This window comes from Gossypium arboreum, chromosome 13, assembly GCF_025698485.1.
Source record: "Gossypium arboreum isolate Shixiya-1 chromosome 13, ASM2569848v2, whole genome shotgun sequence".
In the NCBI taxonomy this organism is placed as follows: domain Eukaryota; kingdom Viridiplantae; phylum Streptophyta; class Magnoliopsida; order Malvales; family Malvaceae; genus Gossypium; species Gossypium arboreum.
Genome location: NC_069082.1, coordinates 105,810,211 through 105,823,195, shown reverse-complemented (window position 1 = coordinate 105,823,195; position 12,985 = coordinate 105,810,211). Strand labels below are relative to the sequence as shown.

General features: G+C 29.7%; 1 protein-coding gene across 2 annotated transcripts; it reads right to left on the bottom strand.

Annotated features, from left to right (window-relative positions):
- Positions 1-9,508: 9,508 nt before the first annotated feature.
- LOC108463544 (uncharacterized) lies at positions 9,509-11,923 on the bottom strand. 2 transcript variants are annotated; one of them, XM_017763470.2, is made up of 4 exons: positions 11,609-11,922; positions 10,873-11,049; positions 10,035-10,312; positions 9,509-9,776 (listed from the first exon to the last, which is right to left on the bottom strand). In XM_017763470.2, the coding sequence occupies exons 2-4, from the start codon at positions 10,963-10,965 to the stop codon at positions 9,734-9,736; spliced, it is 414 nt and encodes a 137-aa protein (XP_017618959.1). In that variant the 5' UTR covers positions 10,966-11,049; positions 11,609-11,922; the 3' UTR covers positions 9,509-9,733. The 2 variants fall into 2 exon arrangements, 1 of the variants encoding a protein (XP_017618959.1); XR_008277414.1 differs by lacking the exon at positions 10,873-11,049 and having other exon boundaries at positions 11,609-11,923.
- Positions 11,924-12,985: the final 1,062 nt, after the last annotated feature.

The following is a 12,985-nucleotide window of genomic DNA, read 5'->3' as shown; positions in this document are numbered from 1 at the left end:
GAGTATAGAACTTGGTTGATAAATGAACTCATTTGTGATTATATAATTGTTCATCTTGAATGTACTGTCTATATGTATTGATAATTCAAATGTTTTAATGAATAAAATTCCGATATGGAATAAATTGAACACGAGATAAATAATTATGAAATTGAACTCAGAATTCATGAAAATGACAGTTATTGATATATGGAGACATGAGACATTGATATATGAATATGGAAAATGTTTGATAAATGTGTTTATTCATAATTATAGAATTATATACCTCATGCGTACTGTTTGCATAAAGATGATATTTCAAATACTTTGGTTATTTAAGCTTAAATATGAAATAGTCTGAAATCAAGATAAGTTGTTATGAAAATATATTTAGATTACAAAGATATGGCTGATATATGTTGTATGATTACATAACGTGAAATTGTGTATATATATGAGAAATTGAATGAGAATTAAGCCCATACAAGTTTCTTGTTATTTATATGAAGTGTACGACTGACAAGGGTGATAAAGTTATAAACAGAGAGTTACACGGGTTGAAAACACGAGCGTGTGACTCTCCAAAGTGTGAAAATTTTTTTAGTGTTGCAAAAGTTTCATATGTTTATGGTTTAGTCCCGAACCACCCTGAATGTATGTTTTAGGCCCTGTAGGCTCATATAAGGGACGTTAAATATATGTATGAAAGTTTTTAATTTAGAAAAAAATTTATGGCTGATTTTTTTTACATGATTGATCATATTAAGTTTGGTAATGCCTCGTACCCTATTCTAGGCTCGGAATACGGGTAGGGGGTGTTACAATCTCTTTTGGCACAGACTTACATCATCCAACCTAAAATATAACACACAAAGATAAGTTCATAAGAATGTAGTAAGAAAAGTACCATTTACCTTAGTAATACTTGCACAATGTAGTTGATGAATCATAATGATGATCTTGCTGTTCTTAACATTTAACTTTACTTCTGGCAAATACTTCCTCGATTTTTGATCTTTTAAACACGCTAGTAACCATACTTACTCTGAACTCATTTGTTTCTCATCGATGAGTTCGATTCTTTACTTGTATCCTTCAATCAAAACATTCATATATCCTAACCAATTTCCTCTTTAGAGATTCATACAACTCAAAATATCATTACATGTGTATACTTAACCCAGAACCAATGCACAATCACTTATCATGAATGAACACAAACATAGTTGGTAGATACAATCTTCAAACATATATATACAAACCTTTAACCATAATCATCTTTTCAATATTGTATCATTTCTTCTCTGTATCTTTTCAATTCACTAACTTCAGTCAAATCTTAGCCTTATATAGTACTTACCATGTAACTTATAGATTTCTGATACCATACTACTTTTACTTTGTAATTTAAAGAATCATATAGAACACCCCATAGAGCTTCCAAATCAGGGTATGCCACAAAGGTAGTTAACACAGAGTTCACCATAAAGACCATCCTTTCAGAGTTCGCCATAAAGGCCATTCTTTCAGAGTTTGCCACAAGGGCTATTAAAATGCCATCTAGACATTTCAAGACTATCATGTTTGCTATATAGATTTTTCTAAACTCACATCATGTGAGGTTTGCCCATCATCGTTTCGAGATACGTAAAGAACCCTGACGACATACGCCGTCTTTTGTTCTTTTTTTTTCCAGAGATTGCCATGGCCATAGAATTTTCCATTAGAGATCCATATCAAAGTTTGTGTTTTTTGTGCCACCGAACTTCATCAAACATCCCCACGATGACTAAACACAGACTCATTTTACAGACTCTCCATACACTGACACAATCTAAGCCTAACATTTTAATTCACTAACATACACCCAACAGAACATACAATTCATAGCATACATTCCAGACATATATATATATATATATATATATATATATATACAAGCATACTTTAACATTTCAATACTCATACACTAATCATTACATACTTGAGTTTTTCAGATTCACTACCCATATATATACTATAGTTTTCATAGTTTTAGATTCATAGTTCAAACAATTTCCTACAGGTATTTTCTCGATATGAACAATAGACATGCAAAAGTTAGTATAGAACTCAGCTAACACTCACTTACAACTGCTCTGCTCCAACCCAAACATCCATCAAGAAAATCTGCAACAAACACTGCCACAGAACACAGAAACACCCTTAAAACTTATTCACATACATTTAATCATCATCACTAACATTGGAAATCCCATGCAAAACATTATATCTTTATCTTACTGTTCAATCACTTCTAACAAATGTACTCTTTCAGAACTCAACATGCAAAGTCAAATTATTTACCCAGACATGTAGTATTTACTGATGAGATCCAAAATTACAGCTTCTAGCTTAAAAAAGAAATAAATGTTTTGGTTCCAAAAACAATCAAATAGCAGTAATTTAGAAGAAGGAAGAAGAAGAACAACCCTCTTTCTTTAAGGTCAAGCACATATATAAATAATCAAATTTTACTTATAAGAATTCAATATGTGTCACCTGAATTCAAAGCTTGTTTTTCATAATGGCCCATAGAATTTGAGAATGAAATAAATGAAAATCCAGTATTTTAAATTATACAATCTAGTTGACTCCTAACTAGATTAACCTTATATCATAACTTGAATAGTACTTCAGGCATACAGGCGCACTATATCTCTGGGTTGAACTCATACCATAACTACCTTTTACTTTGTTGTTATCATTTTCCAATTAACATAATAATCTGGAAAAGAACTATCATTAACTTACACAAAGATTGGAATACGTCCATCCTATGCCAAAAGATATATTTGGGCATATACTACTTTGCCACACAAACTATTTTGAAATTACGCGCCATAACCTAGAATTCGCCAAAACTAGGGTGTTACATTTACTTACATCAAAGTATACGAGTTGTGCATACATAATTCATTATCTACTCAGGATTAAGGTATGTCACACTATGAAAGTAAAAAATGAATAAATCCATAGACGAATTCAGGATTTATTCTACTTGGGTCTTGTCTGATGTACTATCAGTCCAGTCAGTAACCTTCATGTCTCTATCTTCTGGGAGTCATTTGCTTCGATGCCTAAGACAAATCATATCCCCAATTGGACTTGATAGATGACATATTATTATTTCGATCAGTTTTCTCATTTTCAATAAGACGAAGGACATCATTAGGTTCATCTACTAATATAAATTGTCTTTCCGTATTACGATTCGTCCATGCAATATCGTTTAATATTAGTTAATCATTAGATAACCAGTGAGCTAATATTTGCTTTCATTTTTCTTTGAATGCAAAAACAACATGAGGACAATATACAAAGGGTATTAATGTAATTCATAAATAATGTTATTAAACCAATCTATTCAGATAAATTAAAGTGTACATAGAAGAAAATACTACATTTATGGCACTAGATCCAACACATAATTCTCCAACGAAGCCATTATGATTTTAATATCTCAAAAGTCATCTATAACGACCTCAATCCTACTGTGTCCCAATGAACATACTAAACACATTTGGAAATAACAATCTTTCTATTGGTTCGGAAATAACTCAAAACTTTCCTAAACTTTGAAAGGAAGATTTTGTAGTAACTCACCATGATGGTGATTCCTATCAATACAATATTAAAATTTTGAATGGTGACTTTAATAGAGTTATAATGGTGATTCTAATACAATACTTACAGTATTAAAATTTTGTAAATGCAAATGAATAGTGATTCTAATATAGTTTTCAGGGTGATTCCAATACAATACTAAAATTTTATAAATGCAAATGGATGGTGATTCAATATAGTTACCATGATGATTTCAATACAATACTAAAAATTTGCAAAGAAATGGTATTTCCAATACAATACTAAGATTTTGCAAATGCAAATGAATAATGATTCTAAAACAATTACCATGATGATTCCAATACAATACTAAATTTTGTAACCAATATAGTTATCATGGTTATGCTAATACAGTACTAAGATTTTGAATGAAAAGTCTGCAAATGAATGGTGGTTCCAATACAGTGTATTTAGCCACCAAAAGGTTAAGATTTTACAAATGAATGGTGATGATTCCAATACAATACACTTAGCCACCAAAAGGTTATGACTTTTCTGAAACGATGCTTAGTGTTATTATTATTTTTGAAACGACACTTAGTCACCTTTTCGTGGTATGTGTATATATGCCTCAGATTCAAGTGCAAAAATATACAATACAAACTTTTTTCTTCTCTTGAGTAATTTTTGAACTTTTTAATTTTAAAGGTGCAATTATTCAATTCAATATTTAAGTAAAAAAAAATATAATACAAACTTTTGATTTCTTGCATTGTTAATTCAAAGATGCAATTATTCTATTCAAATGTATTAGAAGAATTGCTCTGGTCAAGAAAAAGACATTGTATTATATCTTGCGAATAATATTTCTTAATCGTGTTGTATCTTGAAAATATTTTATTTTTATTGTTCTACACATGGTAGGAAAATAGCTATTATTGAAAAAATTGTCTTGCCTTTGAATTTTTAAGCATATTAATGTAAATATTATCATCTACATACATTAAATTATTTAAACTCACATGATTTATTTTATAATAGTTATAAACAATACCATCTAGAAACATTAAATTATTTAAATTTACTTAAAATTTGATAGGTTTATGGTTGTTTAGATTATAAGTAATTTTATAAAATAAGTAAACTTTTGCATTGTAGAAATAAGAAAACTACTATGTAAACTGAAAGCTAAATTTCTTATGTGATATGATAAACGTGTATACCAAATTCTTCATTGTTTAAGTCTTGACTCTTATGTTTTGTTGGTCGAACGTTTTTTGTTTGGTATTCGCGCATCATTTGCGATCCATCGCCCGACCTTACGTTTATTTTGACTTAATTTACAATTTAGTTTTTTTTGTTTTTTTTTGGGCCTTCAACTTTTTCTTCCTCTCATATTAGGATCTCACGTTGTCAGTATTCTCAGATCAGTCTTTGTGCTGTTAAACGAACATGGCTGAATCATCCACAGCATGTCATGCGATGGCATCATCATTTGAAAAGCTTTAAAATAATTCTTAAAATTCTTAAAATTGGTAAAAGAATATCTACAAATTACTAAAAATCATAAATTTTTAAATTTATTTAATATGAATATAAAATTAAATTTATTATTATATTTTTGAAAATATTTATGTATTTTTATATATTTCTTTGATTTTTTTAATTAGGATCAAATTGAGAATATTTATAAATTTTGTAGGTAATTTTTAAATTTTATGGCTAAATCGATATCATATTTAAAAGTTAAGGTTTGAATTTGTTATTATATCAATATTTTTAACTATCACATCATGCCGCTTATGATTTTAGCAAGAGTGGCCAAAATGACCGAATTATATAATATGAGTACTTAAATTGTAAAATATATATATATTTTTAAAAAGCTAAAATGAATTTTTTTTTAATAGTTGAGTGTTTAATAATTTATATTCTCAAAAAAAAAAAATTATTCTTGTATAAAAATATTATGAAGAAGCGGAGCGTAAAATATATATATATATATATATATATATATATTGAGAAACTAGGTGTAGTGGAAAAGATAGAGAAGTGGCCGGGGTGCGAAAAACCGTGGGAAGGCAAGATTAAAATTCATTGTATTTGTATTATAATGACGTGAATGTTGATTTACTTGATATTTAATTATAAATGAAAAGAATATTGATTTGTTTCCCATAAGAAAAATAAACTGTAATGGTAGCGATAGTCATGCAACTTACTTCGTAATTTGAGTTGACTAATACTTTAAAGTGACGTTAATGTTATTTAGTAGATGAGTTTAAAATTTGAAATGTATTTCCACCAATTTTACAACTCATTCAGGATATGTTTCAATATGTAAGTTTGGTGTAACTAATAAAAAGATGATAACTATCTCTTTCCAATTAAAAATTACAATTACCTGGTTTTATTTTGGATGATTAAATAAACCCTTTTTATATTAACCATAAAATGTTACCAGCATTTAAGGGTTCGTATGGCTAAATTTTGGAATATTGGTTTTATCTATTCACATTTTCTTACACAAAACTTTAAATGTCTATATATATTTAGGGTTACATTGATATTGGATTTTGTATTTCAATGTGAAGTTTTAAAACTGCTTCTGCAAAATAAGTTTGTGTTTGGAAGGAGTAATAGGGATGTTCGCACTAAACTTAATTCATAAATAAATAAAATTCAAATAAATTGTTTACGCTGTTCAGTTTTCCTACGTCTGTGAAGCCTATCTTAGTTGGAAATATTTTCTCTCTTCAACAATTACAACAAGTAATTCTAACCTATCACACACCTCATGACAATTTATCTCACAACCATAGTTTATTACATGATTGTGTGAATGATTCATTTATAATATACATACTGTTTGAACATCAAGTTTGAATATAGAACAAATGAGGTTTTTACAACTTCAAACAACTGAAGCAAGCTTTATTGGAAATGACCAAAAACAATACAAGAATTTATGTCTTAGTTATCAATATCGTACATGTGTTTGAACATTTTAATTGGTGTATAAGTTAGACCCTAAACCAACGCCAAGAAGATTGAATTAATATCGTAAGAACCGGATTGTCGACTCAATAGTAGATGAATTAGTGTTGTTGTTGTAATAAATTAGAAGATGTTGGTTCGAACGTGCTCTCCACTCTTTAGAGGTTATTAAGTTATGTAGTTTGGACATTTTATTAAAAATAAAAAAAAATGAATCGAATCTGTGATTGAATTGTTCCAATAATTTATTTTAAATTGAATTGATTAATCATTCAATTGATTTGACCAAAAGAAAAAATAAAAAATTTTAAAATTCATTAAAACTAAAAAGTCAAAGAAAAGAAACACCAATAAATATTCATTTTATAAATCATAAAAAATTAGTTAAATTGATTTTAATTAATTTTAAAGCATTTGAAACCAATTTTAATCAGTTTTAAGTTAAATAAACTGAATCGTCGAATTCTGACAATTATGGGTTGAAGTTTATTTTTATTCTGACTAAAATTTTGGGATGTTTTGGTACTTTTTTTTTATATTTCACAGTGTAGAAACATAAGCTTTACAGCACGTTTGGTTCGCTATAATGAAATAGAGTTGTAATCAGTAATTTAATTATTTGGTTGAATGGAATAATGTTGTAATAGTATAAGAAAAAAAAAACTTCAGCCCATCATATCAAGGAATCATGGGAGGATGAAGTTCATTACAGCGAACCAAATTAGTACAGTGCAGAAACATAAGCTTTACACCACGTTTGGTTCATCTTCATCCTCCCATGATTCCTTGATATCAGAGTCATCAATATCTTCATCATCCCATTTGCTTTTAAGTTGTTTCTTTGCAGGGAGAGGTGGAATCTCATCCTATGCAACAATAACATACAACTTCTTGAGTAAAAAAAAAAAAGGGGGGGGGGTTTCAAGAAAAGGAAACCAAGAATAAAAAGGATGACATAATGCAATAGGTTCTCCAACTAAGATTGGAGACAGACCATAATCTTTAGCACTTGTTAATAACTCAAAAACATATGAAATACAGAATAGAAATGAATCTACTTTAAGGTCTCTTTACACTTTAAAATTTCTATACAAAACTACGAAGCGACCATCAGGTAATGTTTCAAGAAAAGAACTAGAGAATCCCGGCAATTGAAGCCAAGACTAGATTCCCAAGATATTGCCACAATTACTGATCTTCCACTACATGCAGTTTTTCTGTTTAATAGAAAGAAAAAAACTCTAAATTTCTCTTTTTGGTCTAGTAACACCATAGTCGATTTCCCAAGAAACTCAAAACAAACACCTTTGAAGCATCTCAACTCAAGCTCATAAAATCCAAAACAAAAAACAAGTAAAAGCCCTAAATTTCAATAAACCCAATAAGCATTTAGCTTAAAAAAAGAAATTTCCCACATTCAAGTTCAGTCATAATAAAACATACAAAAGAAAATAGAATCACTTATCAGTCACAGAATTAAAAACAAATTTGGGCCAAAAGTAAAACTTACCCAGTCTTCCCTCTTCACTTAACAACAACTTGCCTTGTTATCTTTCCAGCATTTGTGAAATCAAAGCAATGAAATTAGAAATGCAGTGAAAAAGCAAAAAAAGAAAAAAAGAAAAAAGAAAAGGGTTGTAGAGGAAAAAAAAAAAGGAAACGTAGAGATAAGAAGAAAAGAATGTTACAGTTTATTCATTCTTTAGGCAGAGGTGAGGGCAAAAATTAAAATTGAAAATAGAAAATTTCTTATTTCACGGGTTGAATGGCGATTCAGTGATAAGAGAAGGGAATGATTATTTGGCTACTTCCTGTAATAGACCTTAAATCAATTCAGGCCTGTAATACCATTACAACCAATTAAGCTAATGTTTGGTGATGGACCCGCCGAATTAGGCCGGAATTTATTCATAAATCCTCCAATCAAACATGCTGTTATGTGTTCTTTTAAATAATAATTAATAATAGTAAAAGTAAAAGTAAAAAACAAGAGAAACGTCTTAAACACTATAAAATCATTATGTACCAGTCTGTAATAGAGTTTGAAGTTATTTTATTTTTCGTTTATTAGATTTTTAAATCAATTTCAATTATTATCATCTATAAGTATACTTAAAAATAAAATATTATCATTAAATTAAGTTTTTAAATACAACTAACTATAAGTTTTAGATTCTTAAAATATTTTCATTTTCGTTTTCTATTTGACTTGTAAAAATTTTGGATATTAAATATTTATAACTTTTAATTTTATATTTTCATACAAATATATAATTTTTATATACAATATAATATAATGTAAGAGTATTTGGTAAACGGACAAAACAATCTATCCCTTTTTTTTAATTAATATTTTACTATACCTATAGGGCACATTAGCTTCCTGATTTTATTCGTAGAGTCTAAAAATTTTACTATGATAGTATACCAAATAACTTTTCATAATATAATGCCAACAATCTCTTGGCTTTATGACACGAGAGTTTGGGTTTGATCCCAAGCAACCTTATTCCACATCCTCAATTTAAAATATATATATATATATATATATAATTACTATTATTTAACTGTATACGACATTAATATTTGAATGCATGTCACCAATATCTATAAAATCTTTTATTTATCACTTCAATCAAAACTTTATTTTAATATATATATATATATATATTTAAATTTGATTATACAGATTGTTTCTATATATTAATAATATAGTTGATTCAATTGATGTTATAAGTCAACTCAATATCAATTCAAAAAAAAGTGATTTAACATTTTAATATCAAATATTTAGCTGTTTAAATAGTTAATATTATTAATTTCAAACTTTATGTTTCATTATTTAATTATGATGCTTTTAAACATCTATATATTCTAAATACATGGTAGATAGAATTACTTTATGAAATTTATAAGAGTAGAATAACGGGAAGTCTAAGCAAATTTTATTGATAGAAAAGATGATCAAGCAAAACATGAGGGTACAATTAAGAATACAACTGCTAAACAAACACAAAGAACCCAGATAACACCACACAGCAAACACTGCATAAAAGATGAAGACCAGAAGAATAGAAGCACCATGGTTGATCACTCACACCAACATATAATATATTAATGCTAAGATACAAGCAACAACTCTTCTTAATCACATAGTTTCCTTTTGCTGATTCTCTCTCGCTATCAGCTCCCTGTCATCAATCGCACAAGCCAAACAAAAAAAAGTCAACTCAAGTCAGCAAAGGGATCATATACCATTTTCGGATATAAATTACGGCGATAGATGCAGTTTCGGTTGCATCACGTTGTGTTTGTGTATATATAACAAATATTACCCATATCTATTACATTTTATAGTATTGGTGATAATTGAAAGACACGACATGGCAACGGGAATGCTGCATTTGGAGAAATAATAATGAATTTAAGAGTTATGGGTGGAAAATAACCGAAGAGCGGAAGTGAGTTTGGCAGCCTGGTCGAGGTCGTGGTTTTCTCTTGCTTTCAAGATTTGGAACATGAAAGCAAGGCGGAGTTGTGTGCTCATACTCTGCCGCATTATGATGTTAGTCTCCTTCCGAAGCAATTCGCATTCGGATTCAACGGCTTCAAATTTTTCTCGTACTTGTCTTTGCCCTTCTTTGATCTTCCCTTGTTCCCTACTTATTTCTTGCATATCTGATCGTAGTCTTTTCATGCGCTTCCGAATGTTTTTGGACTTTCGTCTCTGCCCAAAAATCCATGTTAATAAACTCTACTCATTTCTACGTGGAGAATCTAATAGTTTAAAATAAATAGATCTATTACGATAATTACTATCATCAGCTCAAAACCTGAATAGGTTTGGGTAGGATCTTAGTGAGCTCGCAGGCCAAGTTTATAGGTCGAGCCTCTCCTACGAGGTTACATATGCATAAAACTGTATAAACACGTGTTGAGTCTAAAGTAAAATACGTGTCTATATGCCTAAAGCTTACCTAGCATATCATGTCAATGAACAATATCGATATCACATAAATATACAGATACCACTACCTGAAGGAAATAGAGAAAAACACTCAACAAGATCCAACATACATGTTATAATTTGTAGATATTTCTTATCCATTCTTGAATGTGACTACGACACCCTTTGAATGGGCATTAATTGTGGTGCAGTAGAATCTTTTACCTTATAATTACACTAATTAATCTTACTGCTACTGTTATTTTTAATCTTACAGGAAATAAATGCACGGACATCTAAAGGCACTCTAATAATAGAAGATAACTGGGAACTTTATATACCTGTAGATGATTTCTGAGGGAAGTGCGAGAATGGAGTTTATTAAAGGGAAGGGCAAGGGGAGATCTGCGTTGGCTAAGATTCCTGGGGTTCATCGCTACTAACTTGTCGTCCTTAACGCTGATGTGAAGACACCTTTCCTCCCGAGTTATTAATAATACTAAAGTAGCGCACGATTCCTAACGATGTCGCGCGATAAGTTAGGCGTCTCTTGTAGAGTGTCAGTCGTGTTATTCTCATTCGGATGTCCGATTTATTCTTATTTTATTCAATTATTATCGTGCACCTTTTTCTCTTCTCTTTTTTTAATTTTACCCAAATTTCAAAAATAATGTGCACCGAAATTAGATACACACCATATAAATAATACAGCCACAACAAGTTTAAACAAAATTGATATAATAAAAGATTGTTTGGGTTGGTATTAAAAATCATAAATATTTTAAGTTAAATACAGTATGATTATTAGAAGATTTTATATAATACTAACTATAGAAAATCCTTCTAGAGAATAGATACCATATTTCAATATTTACTTTGAAATTAAAAATATCAAGGGGAATGGAGGATCTATTTCAGCGTAAGATCACCGGCGATGATGCTCCTATCCAAAGCCAAAAAAGGGAAAACAATAGCGAAGAGGAGAAAAGGAAACAAGGCTGATGGAGGAGGAAGAAGGTGGGCTGAATGTTAAAAATTAAAATGTATAAAATGGCGGTTAGGATTTGGGCGCTATACCTGCCTCTGATTATCCCACTCTTCTTCTCTAGACTTCAGCGTTTCAATATCGTATCTGCTGCAGTTAAGCCGGAAGGAACCAAAATTCTTGAGATTCTTTTTGTTTTTGGAAAGCTTTCAAAGACATATATATGTATATTTATTTCTTTATAAATTGTTGTTATAGATAAAAATCCTTCTTCTTATGATGTTTTAAATATTCAATTGGGCAGTTGAGACTTAATTAGTATTGTTGTTGCTTATATAGAAGATGAATGAAGCAACAAAAAGCAGAAGTAAGAAAATGGTTAATTATAATTTAGTAACAACATAAGGAGTGTTATATAGTGGGCCAAGAACCAAACTGGGAATGAATAATAAACTTGGGGAAGAAGGCAGAACAGAGGACGGTGAGGTGCTAAATCCCTGTCCTTTTCAATAAAAGGATTAAGGACGTCCACTCTCACGCGTTTCTAGAAGTTAAAATCCTGGTGTGAATTGCAGGGAATTCTCTAAATTTTTGTTTATTATTATTATTATAAAATTAATCCTAAAATTTTGAATAATTATAAAAATAATTTACTTTTTTTATTATGTATGTAAATGACTTGAAATGAATAGTGAAAGTCGGAGGAGTCCACCAATATGCCAAGTCAGCAATTAAGATTAAAAAAATTCAATTTTTCTAATGTAACCATAGAGAATGGCGTCACATGTATAAGTACCAAAGAAATACTAGTTTTTTCAATAATTAGGGGGCTAAAAAATAAATAATGGTCGTGAATTTATAGAGAATGGCATTACCACTTTAATGTGTCATTTTTTTAATTTAAAAAATAAAAATGATATTTATTTGGTGGAGTAATAGAATGGCGCCACCAGTGTCATGTGTCAATTTTTTTAAATGTGATTTTTTAATTTAAAATTAAAATCGATATTTTATTTGGTGGAATCATTCTATTTGGCGTAATCAAATGGCTATATATAATCCCAATGACAGTTTAATCTAAGTTGAAGAATTTTTCTTTTTTAATATTATTATGTTAGAGGCGACCAATATGCTTTTGCATGGTGCGTGATAGTAGGGTATCGTATAGCCAGTGGCGGAGCCACGTTGAGGCCCAGAGGGGGGGCATGGCCCCCCTGAAGTTTAATTTTTTTCAATTTAGTCTTTTGTAAATTTACACTTTGGCCCTTTCAAAAATATAAGTAAGCCCTCCCAATGTTTAAGATTTTTGCAATTTTCTCCTTTGTATATATTTTGTAGCCCTCCTAAAAGTATAAGTAGGTCCCTCCAATATTTTTATAGGATTAAAAATAATGTTAAAAAAATTATTCTTGATAAAAACAAAAAGCTTTGTCAAGCGACGAAACACAGGGCAAATAACATGGCCGGTT

Coding starts and splice junctions, on each gene's coding strand:
- LOC108463544 (XM_017763470.2), bottom strand. CDS start 10,965: ATGAACCCCAGGAATCTTAGCCAACGCAGATCTCCCCTTGCCCTTCCC. Junction 10,313..10,872: donor CCCTCAGAAATCATCTACAG/GTATATAAAGTT, acceptor ATTTTTGGGCAG/AGACGAAAGTCCAAAAACAT. Junction 9,777..10,034: donor AAACTCACTTCCGCTCTTCG/GTTATTTTCCAC, acceptor GATTGATGACAG/GGAGCTGATAGCGAGAGAGA.